At 46.4% G+C, this 19,910-nt stretch overlaps 1 protein-coding gene across 1 annotated transcript in view; it reads right to left on the bottom strand.

Annotated features, from left to right (window-relative positions):
* Positions 1 to 978: 978 nt before the first annotated feature.
* The window catches only part of PRCC (proline rich mitotic checkpoint control factor), a 791,791-nt gene continuing 772,859 nt past the window's right edge, over positions 979 to 19,910 (bottom strand). Inside the window, exon 6 of the mRNA XM_044079798.1 lies at positions 979 to 1,980. Within this exon, the coding sequence (XP_043935733.1) occupies positions 1,894 to 1,980 (87 nt within the window). The 3' untranslated portion in view covers positions 979 to 1,893. The remainder of the gene's footprint in view (positions 1,981 to 19,910) is intronic.

The raw sequence follows: 19,910 nt of genomic DNA, 5'->3' as shown, positions 1-19,910 counted from the left end.
TCTATCATCTCCCCAAATTACCCATGGGACAGGCTAAAAGATGCCACCTTGTCACTACTCTCCTTCTCCAGCAAGATGCTCTAGCTTCCGAGTTGCTTTAATGAACTTGCATTGCCTGGGTTGTAGCCTCTTCTGTGCCATGGACCTTGGGTTAAACTCTGACTGGTAAAGAAGAAGAACCGAACTGTTGAACCACAAAAGCATCCCGGACGTTAAAGTTCTCCATCTGGCTGCTACTAAACTGTGCCCAGAGGATAGGATGGATTCAATCACTGATCTGATACGGCATCATCAGTTATTATAGCACTACATATTTTATCTGTAGTGATGCATACACTTTACTGGAACAATTCATAAGTCAGGAAACTTACTGTCAGAAACGGTGAGTTGGGTATGTAGCACAGAGTCAGGTTCCTGATAATTTAACAAATTATATTCATACATACCAAACTGTTTATACCATGGAACACATGGCTAGCCACCCAGAGGTGTGAATCTTGGCTCTAGATGACTGTCTATTGAAGTGACACCCCAGCTCTATATGCAAAAATGGGAAAAAGGGGTTGAGGATAGATGGATGGATATCCTTTCACACTTTACATAAATACAGCAAACAAAAGAAAGGCTTGAAATTATATGGGGCATTATAAGTTTTTTTTTTTTTTGCAAACAGCAACTCTGATACAACTACATATAAATGAAGAGTTTGTGTCAAACAGCCTACTTGGAATGCCGTTGTCCGCATCTTTCAACTGGCTGTCCATAGTTGCGGCACATCAATCCTACTGACTAATGCTGTCAATTCCAAAGGTTAAGAAGTGAAGACAGCATTATGATATTCTGAACTAATTAACCTTTTAGCATAACACAAAAGAACATTTCAGCCATTTCAGTGCTAAGGAAGTTAATGAGATTACTACATGTTGACACTAACTCCGTGAGCCAAACACTAATTAAATACACCACTACAAAAAAATGTCTACTTCAGGTTTTAATAACTGTATACCATACTATAAAAAGGTATCCCTTGAAACACAACTGAAATTAAATTATTTTGTTTTAATATATGCCAGGATCACAGTATTCTGGTTTAATAAAACTTAAAAGATCCAGCAATGTAGATGATTGTTCAGACATCAATAAACAGCTTTCATGATGTAATTTTTTTGCATACAAAACATGACTTGCACTGTCCTTAAAAAGAAGACGCACATCAATTTCTAAAAATAAACGGCAACATAAGATGAATGCAACAAACTGCTGTGTGACCCTGCTCCCGTTTGCTACTGCTGTCCGAATAGCTTAGAAATATTTTCAATGTTCAAACACTTCACTATCCGTATTCTTACTTTTCATGAACTTTTGAATGTAGCCTATTTTTTGTAGCTTGCTTCTGTGGGCTGAAAACTATTGACTTTTTATAAAAAAAATGGTTCTTTATGTTATAAATCTGAGGGTTAAAACCTACATTATGAATTGCAGCGCCAACGATACTGGCTGGATACTACAGCTAGTAAGCTACATTAAAAATGATAAATCTTTAGTTCTCAATTACTGGACAGTGGTCCCCCTACACAATAAATCTGTGGGCTAAAATAAACACCAGCTTATAATATAAAACAGAAGTATGTTCAGAACTAAACTCTTTCAAATGTAAATAAAATCCCACTTCAGATGTGATTTTTCTCTGAAAACATCTTAACAGAGGTTATGCTGACAGAAATTTCCTGTGGTTACAATGTTTAAACCCCACTCTACACTGCTGGCACATTGTTGACCAGAGACATACGAAAAAACATCTGAGTTGTCCATCAAAACCTAGAGGCTGTAGCAGGAAGTATGCAGCTTTTATAACCTCTAAGATGCAAAAATACACAAATCTTCTGCATAGGACTAAAACCCATATTTTGCTTGCGTCTGACGTCTTGTTAGCTTATTCTCAGACCATGTATTCTTAAGTTCCAGCTCACGCTCCTTGGCCTAAAAAAAAAAAAGTATGAATACAGTGTTACTGTACAAAAATATTAATCTGGAGGAATGTCTTCTTCCAAGTGCAGTGCTCTTAAATGAAGCTCTCTCATACAAACAAGCAGCTACTGACTGACAATTACATTTTAACTTGACTGAAGAGTTGGCATAACCTAGTAAAGAAATCCTGAGACCATGTGGTAAACACCCTGTTTGTTCCAAAGGATTCGCTTTATTCACAGCAGGCAAAAAGGATTAAAAAATGAACACAGCAGGAATGGGGATAGTACAACAGGCTTGATATATATAAATCTTCACTGACAACACTCTAGGACAGACCAATGACAAGATTATAGAACAGTTGTGCAAGAACTTACCATAACCTTAGATGTTCTTCTCTTCCATGTTGCAGTATTCATCACAGTAGGGAGGTTGCTGCCTGCAGCACTGGACATCTGGCCAGTATACCAAAGTCTTTGGAGCAGGGGGGTACATGTGACATCACAGGTCAGAGCCATAAACTGACGTAGGCCATAAAAGTGACATCTGCATGTACCCCCTTCAGAATAGACTGCTGCAAACAGTAGTACCCCTGAAGATGTAAAGAAGAGCTAAAAAGGAAGTCCCTTCAGACTGACATGAAGACCAGACTACAGGGTATTTGACCACCTGTGTCTGCTGCTGAGGATAAGTAGATGTAGGCCTGTGACCCCACAGGTAGTTAAGCAAGTACAGAAGGTATGGAAAGTAATCCAAGAGGGGGTAGGATGGAAGGACCGAATACTGCAACATGGAAGAGAAGGACATCTAAGGTTATGGTAAGTTCTTATACAACTGTTCTACATCCTTCTAGTCTCATTTTGCAGTATTCATCACAGTAGGGAGAGTACCAAAGCTTTTAGGTATGAGCCTGAGATTAGGCATGTGGTCCCTGACTGATGAGACCTTGGTAAGCTAGATCTGGCAAAACCGGCTCTAGCCCTGGAGGCTAAATCTAGTTTGTAATGCTTAGTAAAAGTATGAACTAAAGCCCTGATAGCAGCTTCTAAGATGGAGGCGTAGTCTATTCCCTTGAAAAAGGCAGCTGTGGAGGCAGCTGCTCTGGTGGAGTGTGCTTTGACAATACCAGATGAAATCTTCCCATGAATAGAATAGCAAGTACAAATGTGATTTGAGATCCATGAAGAGATAGTCTGTTTGGAGACTTGCTTCCCTAGAACCTTAGGGTGGAAGGAAATGAACAGTTGGTCAGATTTTCTAATAGATCTGGATTTGTCTAAATAGCACCCAAGTTGTCTGCGGACATCTAATGAATGGAGTGTTCTTTCTGAGGAATTTTGATGTTGAGGGTAGAAAACAGGTAGGTTAATGGTCTGAGCGAGTGACAGCTCATTAACCACCTTAGGCATGAAGGAAGGGTTATAGTCCCTTAGGAAGACTATCCTTATGGAAAGTGAGTTAAGGAGGGATGGCCATCAGGGCCTGAATTTCTGATACCTTCCTGGTGGACTTGAGGGCCACTAGTAAAAAGTACAGTTTTGTACACTTACCATAAATGTAGACGTTGGAGTGTATTCACTGTTGCAGTCATTACATTTGGGTTATGTGCTTGCAGGTAGCCCTCAGTCGGCCTGTCAAAGTCTTGGGTCCTGCGTTGGTGGCAGTCTCATCTTCCATGACGGCAGGTAGTCAGGGGTATAAAGCATGCAGCAGACGCCATTACATCAGTTTTTCTTGCCCCAGCTGTCAGGTACACCCATAATGGGAAGCAATTATATACAAGGTTATACCTCCAACAAAAAGCAAATACACCAGAAAGCTTTAAGTATAGTAAACAAAAGGAGAGGTATAGACAATAGCAGTCAGGGGGCTGGAGGGAGGGTAACTAGGACTGCAACAGTGGATACACTTGAACATCTACATTAATGTAAGTGCACATCACTGTACTATGTTCTTCGTGTTTCACTGTTGCAGTCATTACATTTGGGTAGATTCCCAAAACTAAGGAAGGGAGGAGGCAATTAGAGAGCATTAGGGCCAGCTATTAGGCCCTGCAGGACTGCAGTGGCAAAACCAGCTCTGGATTTAGAAATAATTGGCAAGTGGTAATGCTTGGTGAAGGTATGTACAGAACTCCAGCTAGCAGCTTCTAGGATGTCCCTGGTATTGACACCTCTGAGAAAGGCTGTAGAGGTAGATGCAGCCCTGGTGGAATGTGGTCTTATCCCCTGCGGGGTACGTTTTCCATGGTGCTTACAGCAGAAATGAATGCTTTGAAATGGCCTTCTCCTCTGCCCCTGCAGCAAATGCAACCAATAGTTATTCAAATTTCTTGAGAGGCTGAGTCCTACCCAAGTAAAATCCAAGTTATCTGTGCACGTCCAAGGAGTGCAGAATTCGTTCCCCTTTGTTCTGTGGATTAGAAAAGAAAGTTGGCAAATGAACGGTCTGATTAAGGGCCCCACTGGATACTACCTTGGGCATAAAGGAAGGATTGGTCCTGAGGGACACCCTGTCCGCATGAAAGATGATGAAAGGCTCCACTGCCATGAGAGCTTGTAATTCAGATACCCTTCTTGCTGAAGTGATGGCTAGAAGGAAGGCTGTTTTCCAAGAAAGAAATTTCAACTCTGCATTTGCAGCTGGCTCAAAGGGAGGTAGAGAGTGAGCTTTTCCAATACAGAGTTAAGGTCCCAGGCTGGAGTAGGGGCTCTCCTGGGTGGTCTTAAGTTTTTGGCCCCTCTGAGGAATTGCTTCAGCAGTGGATGAGAGAAGAGGGGTGGCTCTGTAGTATAATGTGCTGAAATGGCCGAGGCATGAATTTTAATGGAAGAAAAGGAAAGGCCCCTGGGAAGCATCTCAGTTAACTATTGAAGAATGTGCAGTAAATTGGGCACTGTTGTGCCCATCCCCTGAGTTTGGCTCCACGAACAGAATCTTTTCCAATTTTTAAGCATACGATTTTCTAGTGCTAGGCCTCCTTGCCTACTGAATGATATCCATCACTTGCTTACTGAAGGATGGTAACTGAGAGCTCAGGTAATTAGCCAGGCTGCAAGATACAGGGTTTGAAGCTGAGGGTGCAGAATCTGGCCCTCCTGCTGGGACAGCAGGGAAGGGGTCTGAGGCAGGTGCCATGGTTACAGCAGTTACACACTGCGCAAGAGGGGGTACACCAGTGTTGGCGAGGCCAGACTGGTGCAATGAGTATTCTCCTTGGTTTGTCCTGTTTGATCCTTAGTAGAACTTTGGAGAGGAGAGGCAGAGTGGGAAAGGCATAGGTGAGGAACAGGGCATCCACTTTCCAAGGTTATCTGTGGGGAGTCCTTGCGCAGAATTTGTCCAATTGGAAGTTCTGAGAGGAGGCAAACAGGTCTATCTCTGGGCTCCCCCATTTTTTCCTCAAAATGTTCAATATCTTTGGTTCCAGTTTCCACGTGTGTGGGTCCATGAGATTTCTGCTTACGTCGCCTGCCAGTGTATTTAGCTTGCCTGGCAGGAATTGAGCTTGTAGATCCACTTGGTAGTTCAAGGCTGTGTTCAACAGAGCCATGGCTAGTCTGCAGATAGGGTATGAGTGGGTTCCCCCCTGCTTATGTACCACAAAGTACAGTTGTGTACACTTACCATAAATGTAGAGGTTCGAGTGTATTCACTGTTGCAGTCATTACACTTGGGTAATCCTGCTGGCAGGTTGCCCTCAGCCAGCCTGAATTCCAAAGTCTTGGGTCCTGCGTTGGCTGCTGTCGCCACTTCCCTGACGTCAGGTCGTCAGGGGGTATAAAAGAAGCGGCCAACGTCATTTTCTTCAGTTTTTCTTGCCCCAGATGTCAGGTGCCCCTTAAAACGGTAGTCAAATGTTATATATATATATATATATATATATATATATATATATATATATATATATATGTGTGTGTGTGTGTGTGTGTGTGTGTGTATAAATCAATAAATGCACCAATATAAATTTTACCATAGGTTATATAAACCAGAGAAGGAAAGATAGGACCCATAGGATAAACGGGGATGGTGGGTGGGTAACCTGGACTGCAACAGTGAATACACTTGAACATCTACATTTATGGTAAGTGTACAAAACTGTACTATGTTCTTCGTGTTTTGCTGTTGCAGTCATTACATTTGGCTAGAGTCCCAAAGCTATGGTTGAGAGGCCGGAACTAAACAGCATTAGGAGCGGCTAGGAGTCCCTGCAGAACTGCAGAGTCAAAGCCTGCTCTGGATTTAGAGTAGAATGACAGATGATAGTACTTTGTAAAGGTGTGCACTGAACTCCAAGTAGCAGCCTCTAAAATGACCTTGGTTGGTACTCCCCTGAGAAAGGCTGCTGAAGTGGCTGCAGCTCTGGTTGAATGTGGCCTAATGCCCTTAGGCACTGGCTTGCCATGGTGTAAGTAGCAGAAACGAATGCAGTGGCCTATCCACTTTGAAATAGACTGCTTTCAGATCGCCTTTCCTTGTGATCCTGCAGCATATGCCACTAGTAATTGCTCTTTCTGAAAACTTTGGTTCTGTCCAAGTAGAATCTAAGCTGTCTGTGTACGTCCAAAGAATGCAGAATTCTTTCCCCCTTGTTCTGTGGATTTGGATAAAAAGTTGGCAGATGAATAGTTTGGTTAAGAGCCACACTGGACACCACCTTAGGCATAAATGTTGGGTTTGTCCTCAGAGAGACCCTGTCTGGATAGAAAATGATGAAAGGTTCCACCGCCATGAGCGCCTGTAGCTCTGAAACTAGTCTAGCAGTTATTGCTAGGAGCATAGCTGTTTTCCAAGATAAAAACTTTATATCCGCCGTAGCAGCTGGCTCAAAGGGAGGCAGAGTGAGTTTTTCCAAGACATAGTTGAGGTCCCATGCAGGCATTGGTGATCTCCTTGGAGGCCTTAAATTTTTGGCCCCTCTGAGGTACTAAGGGATGAGAAAAGATTGGTGGCTCTGTATTGTAATGAGCCAAAATGGCAGAGGCATGAATTTTAACAGATGAAAAAGACAGGCCTTTGTCCAGCATCTCAGTTAAGTATTGCAAAATCTGAGGAATATTTGGCACAGCTGTATCAGTTCCTTGTGCCTGGTTCCAGGCACAAAATCTCTTCCGTTTTCCAGCATAAGATTTTCTAGTACTAGGCCTTCTGGCCTCCAAAATGACATCCATCACAGGTTTACTGAGAGGTGTGTTTTGTATAACTACATTATCCGCCATACTGCCAGGTTTAAAGTCCTGAGTTGGCTGTGCAGGATCTGATTTTCCTGGGACAGTAGATGAGGTATTTGAGGTAAGGTCCAAGCTGGGCATTGAGACAAGTTCTTTAGGACTGAAAACCAGTACTGGCGGGGCCAGTCTGGGGCGATCAGTATCATTTGTGGCTTCTCCTGTCTGACCTTTAGGAGTACCTTGGGCAGGAGAGGCAGTGGGGGAAAGGCATATACTGATAGGTTTTTCCAGCTGAAAGATAGGGCATCCACTTTCCTGCTTGTCTGTGATAAGTCCTTGTGCAGAATCTTTTCAGTTGGTAGTTGTGAGGGGAGGCAAATAGATCCATGTCCGGGCATCCCCATTTTCTTATCATGCTAAAGACTTGTGGATCCAGCTGCCAAACGTGGGGATCAAAGAAGTTATGTACTCACCATAACGTTCCATCTGAGTAGGTAACTTCATTTGTCAGCAACCTGTGGGTATCGGATCAGACCTGGATCCGACCTCTCAGCTCCTCCCCCTTACCCATAATACCCTGCTACCTCCCCTACAGTCCTCAGATAGTTTGCCAATTTATCAAGCAACAAACAGCCAAACCATACTCGAAAAGAGAAACTCGAACCCTGATGCCTAACAGAAGGAAGACATTCCATCATGACTATGACCACGAAACAGGTTGGGGGAAGGTGGGGGGGGGGGTGGTTGCTGACAAATGAAGTTACCTACTCAGATGGAACGTTATGGTGAGTACATAACTTCATCTGAAGTAGTTAACTTCATTTGATCAGCAAGCTGTGGGACAGAGACCCAGCTACCAAAAAACCTGGGCGGTCCTCAAGGAAGAATATTCCGGAGCACTGCGGAGCCAAAGGCTGCCCTCCCTCTGGATATCAGACCCAGCTTGTAGTGTGAAATGAAGGTATGAGAAGAGGCCCAAGTAGCTGCTGAAAAGATGTCATCTAAGGGAACTCTTGACCAAAATGCTGCAGAGGTAGCCATAGAACGGGTACAGTGAGCAAGAACCCCCAAGGGTTCTGGCCGACTGGAAGCTTTATAAGCGTGTAAGATGCAGTGGGATATCCATCTAGCTAAGCTAACTTTCGTAACTGGCTTGCCTAAGGACGGCTTAGCGAAGGAGACGAAAAGTTGGTCCTTTGCGAGAAGCAGCTGTCCTGTGCAAATAAAATCGCAATTGTCTATGCACATCTAACAAGTGCAGTCTGTATTCTCCTTTGTTTTGAAAGTTGGGGAAGAAAACAGGCAAATTGATGGTTTGATTGATATTGGCCTCGGAGGCCACTTTAGGCAAGAATGAAGGATTAGCCCTGAGAGATACTTTGTCCTTATGGAAGACCAGATACGGGGGTTTTGTACAAAGGGCTTGAAGTTCAGATACCCTTCTAGCTGAAGTAATTGCAATCAAGAAGGCAGTTTTCCAAGATAAGAATTTTAAGTCAACAGAAGCTGCAGGTTCAAAAGGTGGGCCAGTTAGAGCCTGAAGAACTAATGTTAAGTCCCATGGAGGAACCACATTCTTGACAGGAGGTCTTAACAGAAAGGTGCCCTTCAAGAAGGTCTTGCATATCTTAAAGGAAGCCAAGGGTCCAAGGTTGTCCCCGATGTGGAAATGAGAAATGGCCACCATCTGAACCTTCACAGTAGAAGAACTGGCCCCTTGATGAAAAATGTGGGACAGAGATTCAAGAACTGCTGGAATGGGAGCTGTAAAAGGGTCCAAATCCCTATGTCTGGCCCAGATGGAAAAACGCTTCCATTTACTCTTGTAGATCTTCCTGGTAGAGGGGCTTATGTGCCGCTACCAGGATAGATTTTACGGAAGACGAGATACCAGCAGTCCTAGCCACTAATGGAACTGGATCAACCAAGCTGAAAGCTTGAGGTCGTCCAGATTCAGAGTTTGCAATCCTGAAGGATGAGAAATCAGATCCGGAATGGGATCTAAGACCCAAGGAGGAGCTATGATGCGAGACCGTAGATACGGGAACCAGATCTATCGAGGCCAGAATGGGGCTATGAGGATTATTTTGCTCCCCAACAGACGAGCTTTCTGTAGGAATTTCGTCATTAGCGGGAGAGGGGGGATAAGCACAAAGACGACCGGGTGGCCAAGCATGAACTAGAGCATCTCTGGGGCTCTTCCCCAGTGGGGGAATTAGAGCGAAAAATTTGCTGCACTTTGCGTTTGAAGGAGACGCGAAGAGATCGCAGCAAGGCTGACCCCATCTGAGAAAGATTTGTTTTGCTACTAAGGGGTTCAGAGACCACTCGTAAGGTGTGAGGATAGATAGACTCAGCTTGTCCGCTAGAATGTTGGACCGACCCAGAATGTGCGTTGCTATCAGAAAACGGTTAGTGGAAATCGCCCATTCCCAAACTCTCATAGCCTCTCGACAAAGAGGGTAAGACCTGGTTCGTCCCTGTTCGTTGATGTACCAGACCACCGCCATGTTGTCCATCTGAACTGCAATAGTCCTTGGAGGAAGAAGGTCCTGAAGGGCTTGCAATGCTAAAAGCACCGCCCTCATCTCCAGAACACTGATATGCAGAACGGTCTCTATAGGGGTCCACGTGCCTTGGACGGTTCTGCCCATGCAATGCCCCCCCCCACCAGAGGCGAGAAGCGTCCGTGGTCACTGTGGTTTGGGGTTGAGGCATCACGAATGGTCTCCCTTCCCGAAGCTCTCGGGAATGAAGCCACCAAAGAAGGGAGTCTCTGCAAACCCTGCTTAGGGGAATCGGTGAATCCAATGGATGTAAGAGGAGGGACTACTGGACCTGAAAGGTCCATGGAAGGACTCGTGTGCAGACGGGCAAGAGGTGAAAGGCTGATGGCTGCCACCATGGATCCTAGGGCTCTCAGGACTAATTCCGAGGGTGGGGCTGGGGACTGTAGAAGCGCTATCACATGAAGTGACAAGGTGCGTAGCCTGTCTGCTGCCAGAAAGGCCTTGGACTAAAGTGCGTCTATCCTGGCCCCTATGAAATCCAGAACCTGAACAGGATGAAGAGACGACTTCCTGAAATTTATGGTAATGCCTAGGTGATGGGCCAAGAGTAAAAAATAATCCCTGGCAGAATACAGTAGATGACTGGTGGGGGCAGTGAGGAGCCAGTCGTCCTGGTACGGAAAGACCTAAATTCCCAGAAGTCTCAGGTGGGCCGCCACAACTTCCATGACCTTGGTGAACACCCTGGGGGCTGTGGTGAGGCCGAACGGGAGGATCCTGAACTGATAATGACTGGCCCCCAGCCGAAAGTGGAGAAACCTCCTGGATCGCCTGTCCATGAGAATGTGGTAGTACGCATCCTTGAGGTCTATGGAGCACATCCAGTCATTCTCCTGCAGAAGGGGCAGAATAGATTGTAGAGTGACCATCCGAAATTTATCTCTGGCAATGAACAGGTTCAGAGTTGACAGGTCGAGAATTGGCCTCAAGTCCCCCGTCTTTTTTTGGCACCAAAAAGAACCTGGAGTAACTGCCCGACCCAGACTGCTCTGGGGGGAACGTGCTGGATTGCCTTTTTTTCTAGCAACTTCTTTATTTCTGAAGCCGCAGCCTCCCTCTGATTGGGTGGGACATCGGGGAGGCGCTTCCCTAGAGGGGGAAGATTCATGAAGGGGATAGAGTAACCTCTAGATATTATTCGAAGCACCCAGCGATCTGTAGTAATGGACTCCCAACTTGCTAGATAGAAAAATGCCCCCCCGACTGCCTCCAGAGTGGGACAGTTGGGCAACCCCTCAGGGTTGCTGTGTGGGTCGGTCGGAGAAAGGTTCTCTCAACCCGAAATTCTTCGGCCCCCCCCTCTGCCTCTGGGCAGGCGTCCACCATGTCCTCCCCCTGCCTCTGAAGGACGAAGAGTCTGGAGCGGGACGGGACTGCTGAGACTTCCGGAACCACATCTTTTGTCCTCTCTGGTTCCTTCAGAAGGACCTTTTGGGAGCCGAAAAGCGGATTCCGATGGCACACAGCGTCTTCCAGTCTTTTTCGCTCTGGAGTAGCATATCTCGGACAGTTTTGCCAAACAGCGTAGAACCTTCAAAGGTGTTCACGAAGGACACCTTGAAGGGTTCCGTAAAGTTGGAGCCAGGCGTGGTGCCGCAAGGCGACCCCTGCTCCGCTGGCTCTAGCCGCCCCCTCCGTGGCATGGGAGAGAAGCCGCATAGAAGTGTTAGATATCGACTTTAGAGTGGCCATGCGAGCAGAGAAGGTTCGTTTGTACTCGGCCGCCATGGACTCCGGGGGAGACCCAGCGTACTCTTATCAGATCTCGCTGAAGCCTAATGACGTGTGCCGGGTAATTCAGCACCCTCATGGAAAAGGTGGCTGAAGCAAACATCTGCTTTCCAATGCGGTCCATCGTCCGAGACTCCTAATCAGGAGGATGGACCGAGGAACTTTCCTGTGCCAGTTCCTTCTTGGTGGCAGCAGCCACCACCATGGCATCTACCGGGGAACCTTGATTCCACGCCGGCTTGTCTGCGGGGGGACTTAGGATTTTATCCGGTCTCCTAGGGATTGGCTCCACAGTGTCCGTCTCCTTCCAAGCCCTGGTAGTAATCAGGTCTACCAGGGGATCGGCCAGGGGGGACACCCAAGAGGTAGATGGGCCTGCAACAAACGCCTCAAGAAACACAGACTCATCCGAGGAAGGTTTCTGGGCTTACCACCCCCCTCTGATGCGCAGCATCTCCATAATGTCTCCAAAGGAGACGACCTTGGGTGGTGACCTGGGGGAACCTTCCCCTTCCTCTAAGTCCGTGTCTTCCATGAGGGACTCGGGGGAGTCCAAGTGCCTCCCCTTACACTTTCGTTTGTGGGGGACCTCCTTGGCCGGACTGTCCAAGGAGGGCTCACCAACGGGGTCATGTTCCTCTACAGGAACTAACTGCAGATGCAGGCTTTCCATGGGGCCGGACGATGGAAGACAGGCCCATATGCGAGGGAGTGAAGGGTGGATCCGTAGCACGAACCGGCGACTTCGATCTCTTCGACAGCACCTTCTTCACAATGCCGAAGGTGAACCACTCTCCTTGGGCTCCAAGAGCAGTCCCCTAGGCTCCGACGTGAGGACCGGCGCCGGAGTCGACGCGATCGGACCCGAAAGGGAAGTGTGCTCCAACCGCAACGGAGCCGAAGAGACACAAACCCCTGCGGATCCAAATCTCAGCTCTCGGCCCCGAGAGCTCGGGACCAAAAGATGACCCGATAAACTCGAGGGTAAGGCCGGTGACGTAGCAACTACTATCGGCACTGACTCCATGGCTCTGAGACTACTCAGATCAGGCTGCTCCGAAACCCGATAGTGGATCGGAGAAAGAGCGATGGGTGCAAAGAAAGGGGCCAAGTCCAAGCTCCCCCCCCCAGAGGGGGGGGGGGAGGCAGGAGCACTCCCATCTGCATCTGGGCCTGCAGGAATCGATGCATCATCCGGTCCATATCAGTGTCGGAAAGACTCCTAGTAGACCTAGAAGTCGCCGAGGCAGGCCGGGAAGGTCGCCCAGTCGACCTCGAAGGTGACTGGGACTGGAGAGAAGCGTGGGAAGCAGAGCAGAGAGGGGGAAGACCTGGAAACCCTCACGGGGGAACAGATCAGTTTAGCCGGCGGGGCCGAAGGGACTGATTGGGGCCGAAGGGACTGATTCGGCCCGCCGCTTATGGCTTTTGTGTCTCTTTCTCCCTCTCTCTATGCCTCTTCTCTTTCTTAGAAGAGTCCCCCCTCTCCCTGGGAAATAGCGGGAGGTTGAGTCCCAGCCAGGGAAGGGGGAGCTGAAGGTTGGACAGTCGCAGCCGCGACTGGCGCCACTGAGGGAGAGGAGGAAGAAGAAGAATCTGCGGGCAAGAGTCCTGCCAGGATTAGCTTGTTCCTCCTGTCCCTCAGAGCCCGGGGGTTAAAGGCCGCACAAATCTGGCAACCCGATGTTAAATGGGCTACCCCCAGGCAAAGAACGCACTGAGTGTGGCCATCTGCTGGGGACAGCTTATGACCACATTCAGCACATTTCGAAAACATGGCCTTAGGGCCCTCGGCCTTGACACTCGCGCACACATCCTAACAGACACAGTAAGGGGAAGGGAGTAAAATACAACTAAAAAGAATCAAAAATGATCTAACTTAACTAAGGGTCTGAAACACACAAAAGGCGCTACAAATTTTACAGAAAATCTCCCAGATTACACTCACCTAAACAGCCAAGAGCTCGTCCCTTATGCTTCAAGAAGCCGCGGCAAACTAGATCTGGGGAATGGAGGGAGGCAGCAGGGTATTATGGTTAAGGGGAGGAGCTGAGAGCTCGGATCTTTAGCTTGGAAAGCTGCCGGCTCGGATCCAGGTCAGATCCGATACCCACAGGTTGCTGATCAAATTAAGTTAACTACTTCAGATCATGAGGTTTCTGCTTAGTTAGTCTTCCAGAGTATTTCTCCTTCCTGGCAGGAACTATACCTGCAGATGTACTTGGTAAGTTAATGGTGTGTCCCACAAAGTCATGGCTAGTCTGCAAAGGGGGTAAGAATGTGTGCCCCCTTGCTTGTTTATATACCACATGACTGTGGTGTTGTCTGTCTTTATCAGTAGTTGTCCCGGATGAAGTACGTCCTTGAAGGCTGTCGGGGCATTCTGAACAGCTAGCATCTCTTTTTGATTGATATGTAGATGCATTTGGGTTGAGGACCATGTGCCCTGAAAGCATCTTCCTGCCATGTGAGCCGCCCCCCAGGCATAATCTGATGCATCCGTTGTTAGTGTCTGCCTGGCTGGGGGTAATGTGAATGGCTGTCCCTTGTTTTGGTGACAAGCCTTTGCCCACCATCGAAACTCTTGTTGTAGGCAGGGAATAAGAGCAATCATTGTTTCCAGGCTGTGGCAATGTTGAGACCAAACACTTTTTAGGTAACATTGAAGTTTCCTCATATGCAGCCTTGCATATGGAATTAGCAGGATGCAGGATGCCATGAAGCCCAAAGCATGCAGAATTTTTATTGCAGATAACTGGGCCTTTGTTGCCAACATCTTGAAATAGGCAGTCAGTTGCCTTCGTTTGTATGGCATGAGAAGCCCTCTGGGCAGTTGCATTTAAGCTTGCACCCAGGAATATTATCTCTTGAGAGGGTACTAGTTTTGATTTCTTTTCATTGACTGTGTACCCTAGGCATGTTAGAAGTCTTTGCACATACACCAGATACTGTAGAAGAATGTCTTTGTTCTCTGCTTGAATTAGACAGTCGTCCAAGTAAGGATATATTTGTATTCCTCTTTGTCTGCAGAATGCAATTACCGGTGCCAGGCACTTTGTAAAGACCCTGGGCGCAATAGATAAGCCAAAGGGCAATGCAGAGAATTGATAATGCATTGAGCCTGCCTTGAATCTGAGGTATCTTCTGCATAACTGTCTGATTGGGACATGCAGGTATGCCTCTTTTAGGTCTAGAGTCACCAGCCAAGCGTTCGTGCCCAGCATGGGCAGAAGCTGCTGCAAAGTCATCATCTTGAATTTTGGTATATCCAGGAATGTGTTCAGAATAGATAGGTCCAGTATTGGTCTCCAGGTCTTGTCCTTTCTGGGTACCAAGAACAGTCTTGAGTAAAATCCTTGTCCCTGCTCTTGCTCTGGTACTTGTTGAATGGCCCCCATGTCCATGAGGGATGAGACTTGTTTTTGTGCCTCTGCCCATTGATTTTTTGGCAGGTCTGGCCAGCCGTTTGCCTTTGGCAAGGTATGGAAATGGAACTTGTAGCCTTGTGACATGATTATTTAGAACCCACTTGTCCTGGTTTATAATGTACCAATTTTGAGAAAAAAGTGCTAATTTTCCCCCTAAGGGTGCTGCCGGGAGATGAGTCCTTGGTGCAGACAGGGGGAAATCATTGGGACCGTTTCCTGTATGGTTGTGATTTGCCTTCAACTTTGGTGGTAGAAGCACCCCACTGCTTTGACCTGTATGATCCTTGCGCCTGGGATCTGTCCCTAGGGTGTCTGATTTGCCCCTTGGAGGTCTGTCTGACGCAGGAAAGGACCAATTCTTTATAGGCCAGTGTCTACTAAACCTAGGTGGCTGTACTTGTAAAAAATCTTTGACAGTTTGCATAGATTTAGCTTTGTCCTCCATTTTCTTTAACACATCTTCTGCCTTAACACCAAAGTATCATGCTGTAAAGGTGCATCTAATAATTTAACTTTGACATGATCAGGCAGACTTTAACCAAGTATGCCTCCTAATTACAGAACCCCTAACTACGGCCCTGCAGGAGGCCTCCAAAGAATCAAAACCAAATTAAAAAGTATGCTTTCCAACTTGTTCAGCTGCATGCAATAAATCCTGCATTTCCTTATTTTCTGCACATTCAGAGTTTAATAACATTTTCTGTTTAAGCAATGCCATGACATGACTTTTGAGCATATGAAACTGACAGTTTAAGGCCCTTATAGCCAAAGTAGCAGATGTGTAAACCTTTTTTCCCCATCTGTCCAGTGCCCTAGAATCTCTGTCAGAGGGGGTAGGGTTTTTTGCAGCAGAAGCCTTAACTCCTCCTTTGGGACCCTGTGAAAGTTTCTGGGTCTGCAGCAGGGTTTTTAAAAAGGAATTTATGAGTCAGGAACCCTGTAATATCTCTCAGGCTTAACAGGAGCTGGAGGTAAGGAGCCAGAGGTAAGACTAGACTCCGAAAACATATCTACAATATCTAACACAGGTGGAATGGCTAATGGCCCGTGTTGAGGAAGTAAAAGGAAATCCCTGAGCCTCTTTTAGATTCTGAAAAATCTTGGCCCTCCCAGTGGAAATGCTCCCTCATGGTATGTAAGGTTTCTCTAAAAGAACAGTCCTCTGGAGGGGAAGCTGAAGGAATACATTCTTCAGCATCAGAATCCTCATAGGGGGGAAGAGAATATTTCTGATCAGAAGAGGAATCAGAAGAAAAAACAAAAATATCCAATGGATATTCAACCAGTAAAACAAAAAGTAGACCACGACCACCAGAGTAATTCTGAAGCCTTTAATGCTGCTCCACACACTAAGCGCTTTCACCATTGATTAAATGGCATTATCAGAGTGGAATCAGAAGAAAAAGAAACCTGATCTGAAGATACAGTCGGTCTCTTGCCTAGGCCTCTTATAAGGAAGGGGATGGGAACCCCTGATAAAAGTAAGTCTTCGGCCATTTTGAGCATCTGTTTTTTAGGCATAGAGGCCTGTCCATGTGGCTCTAGAGTTTGTTTTGGTGCTTTAGTTTTTGCCTTTGAAGCTGAGGTTGGCTTAATATAAAGATGTTTAGGTCTGAATGCACCCTCAGAAGAAGGTGCCTGCTCAGCGGCTCCGGACCCCTCTGAAGGAATAGTATCCGAGGTTCCAATACCTTGAGTTTCCAGCGGCATGGCGGTCTCCACGTGGGAGTCGGTAGCGGGCTGCGACTCAGCGGGTGTCAGGGGCTGTGAAAGCGCCTCACTGAGACCCGGCAAACCGGCGACTGGCTTATCGGTTTGTGTCTCTCCTTTTCTTTGTGTTTTTTGTGAACTCCGATAGTCGGATGGCTATCCGACATTTGTGGATAATTAAATCGGCGTCCAAAATAGTTTAAAGCAAAATCATACCGACGCTTAATAGTGTGTTGGTTAAATCTAGCACAAAACCGACAACCAGCAACGTTATGATCAGGGCCCAGGCAAGGAATACAGTAAGAATGAAAGTCCTTATGAGGAATTTGCTTTCCACAAGAAATACAATTATTAACTTTTTCTGACATCTGTCTGGAGCAAGAAAAAAAGTTTCCCCAGTGGGGCACTTAGCTTTATTGAAGACTTCGGATCTGAAACTCGAACACGAAAATCTCAGGAGTCGGCCGACCGACACTTGCAAACTGCTTCTGCTTCGCGCACCACGCGGCAAGAAAGACTGAAGAAAATGGCGTTGGCCGCTTCTTTTATACCCCTGACGACCTGACGTCAGGGAAGGGGCGACAGCAGCCGATGCAGGACCCAAGACTTTGGAATTCAGGCCAGCTGAGGGCAACCTGCCAGCAGGATTTTGCAACACTGAAACACGAAGAACATCAGTGGTGTTGTCAGTCTTTACCAATAATTGTCCTGGAAGAATGTGGTCCTTGAAGGCTGTCAGAGCATTCTGTACAACTAACATTTCTTTTTGATTGATATGCAGGTGCATTTGACTCAGGTTCCATTTACCCTGAATGCACTGCCCTGTCAAGTGAGCCCCCCCCCATGCATCGTCTGATGCGTCTGTTAAGGTTTGGGTGGCAGGGGTTAGAGTGAATGGCAGTCCCTTATTGTGGTGGCAGGCCTCTGCCCATCAAAAGAACTCTGTCTTTAGACAAGGGATGATAGGAATCACGGATTCTGGGTCCTGAGAATGTTGACACCATAGGCTTTTTAGATACCACTGTAGTTTCCTCATATGTAGTCTTGCATATGGAATTAGTAAGATGCAAGAGGCCATGAACCCCAGGGCTTGCAGTATTTTCCTTGCAGATAGCTGGGTGTTTATGGCCAGTAGTTTGAAGCAGGCTGTCAAACTTGTTTCTCTGGTGTGAAGTAGGCCATCTGGGAAGTTGTAATCAAGCTTGCTCCCAGGAATACAACTTGTTGGCAGGGTACTAGATGTGATTTCTTTTCGTTTATGGTGTACCCCAGAGAAGTGAGTACTTTCTTTACAAATGCCAGATGATTTAATAGAATGTCCTGGCTTTCTGCCTGAATTAGACAATCGTCCAGGTAGGGGTATATTTGAACATTTCTTTGCCTGCAGAATGCAATGACTGGAGCTAGGCACTTTGTGAATACCCTGGGCGCAGTAGATAAGCCAAAGCGCAGTGCAGAGAACTGATAGTGCATGTAGCCTGCTCTGAAGCGTATGTATTTTCTGCAAGATTCCCTTATTGGGATGTGCAGGTAGGCTTCCTTTAGATCCAGTGTTGCCAACCAGGCATTTTTGCCTAGCATGGGAAGCAGCTGATGAAGAGTTAGCATTTTGAATTTTAGGATTACCAAAAAGGTGTTTAGGATAGACAGGTCCTGGATAGGATGCCAGGAATTGTCTTTTCTGGGTACCAGGAAAAGTAAAAACCTTGCCCCCCATTCCTCTTCTGGGACAGGTTGAATAGCCCTGATACTTAAAAGAGAGAGAACCTACTTTTGAGTCTCTGCCCACTGATTTGGGGGTAGGTCTGGGCAATCATTTGGGGTTGGTAAGGAGCAGAAATGGAATCTGTATCCTTGGGAAACTATATTTGAAAGGTACAGTTGTGTACACTTGCCATAAATGTAGATGTTGGAGTGTATTCACTGTTGCAGTCATTACATTTGGGTTATCTGCTTGCAGTAGCCCTCAGTTGGCCTGATTAACAAAGTCTTAGGTCCTACGTCAGTTGCTGTCTCTTCTTCCGTGAAGTCAGGTTGTCAGGGGTATAAAACATGCAGCCAACGTCATTACATTAGTTTTTCTTGCCAGAGATGTCAGGTGCCTCCTAATGGGAAGCAACTAAATCTATAAATATACAAGGTTATACTTCCAACAAAAAAAGCAAATACACCAAAAAGCTTTTAAGCATTGAAAAGGAGAGAAGAGGTATAGCCAAAAGTAGTCGGGGAGCTGGCGGGAGGGTAACCAGGACTGCAACAGTGAATACACTCTAACATCTACATTTATGTTAAGTGTACACAACTGTACTATGTTCTTCATGTTTCACTGTTGCAGTCATTACATGTGGGTAGATTCCCAAAGCTAAGGATGGGAGGAGGAATTTAGATAGCATTAGGACTAGCTATAAGGCCCTGCAAAATTGCAGTGGCAAAGCCAGCTCTGGATTTAGAGAAAATTGGCAAATGGTAATGCTTGGTGAAAGTATGTACAGAACTGCAGGTAGCAGCTTCTAGGATGTCCCTGGTAGGTACGCCTCTGAGAAAGGCTGTAGAAGTAGATGCAGCCCTGGTTGAGTGGGGTCTGATCCCGTGTGGGATAGGTTTTCCATGGTGCTTATAGCAGAAATGAATGCAATGGCCTATCCATTTGGAGATGGTTTGCTTTGAAATAGCTTTCCCCTCCGTCCCTGCAGCAAATGCCAGCAGCAGCTGTTCAGATTTCCTTTGAGGCTTAGTCCAGTCCAAGTAGAATCTAAGTTGTCTGTGCACATCTGAGGAGTGCAGTATCCGTTCCCCTTTGTTCTGTGGATTAGGAAAGAAGGTTGGCAAATGAATGGACTGATTAAAAGCCACACCGGATACCACCTTTGGCACGAAAGAGGGATCAGTCCTGAGGGACACCCCGTCCGCATGAAAGATGATGAAAGGCTCCACTGCCATTAAGGGCCTGTAATTCAGATACCCTTTTTGCTGAAGTGATGACTAAAAGGAAAGTTGTTTTCAAAGAAAGGAATTTTAAATCTGCAGTAGCAGCTGGCTCGAAAGGACAAAGGGTGAGTTTCTCCAATACAAAGTTAAGATCCCAGGCTGGAGTTGGAGCTCTCCTTGGTGGTCTTAACTTTTTTGGCCCCTCTGAAGAACTGCTTGAGCAGTGGATAAGAAAAGAGGGGAGGTTCTGTGTTACAATGAGCTGAAATGGCTGAGGCGTGAATTTTTGTTGAGGAAAAAGACAAGCCCTTGTGAAGCATCTCAGTTAAGTATTGTAAAATCTGAGGTACATTGGGCACTGCTGTGCTCATCCCCCTTGAGACTGATTCCAGGCACAGGATCTT

The sequence above is a fragment of the Protopterus annectens genome, chromosome 8.part0, assembly GCF_019279795.1.
Source record: "Protopterus annectens isolate FY-2018-M chromosome 8.part0, PAN1.0, whole genome shotgun sequence".
Taxonomy (NCBI): domain Eukaryota; kingdom Metazoa; phylum Chordata; order Ceratodontiformes; family Protopteridae; genus Protopterus; species Protopterus annectens.
Note: the sequence above shows the minus strand (reverse complement) of the source record. Positions and strands in the feature narration are given on the sequence as shown.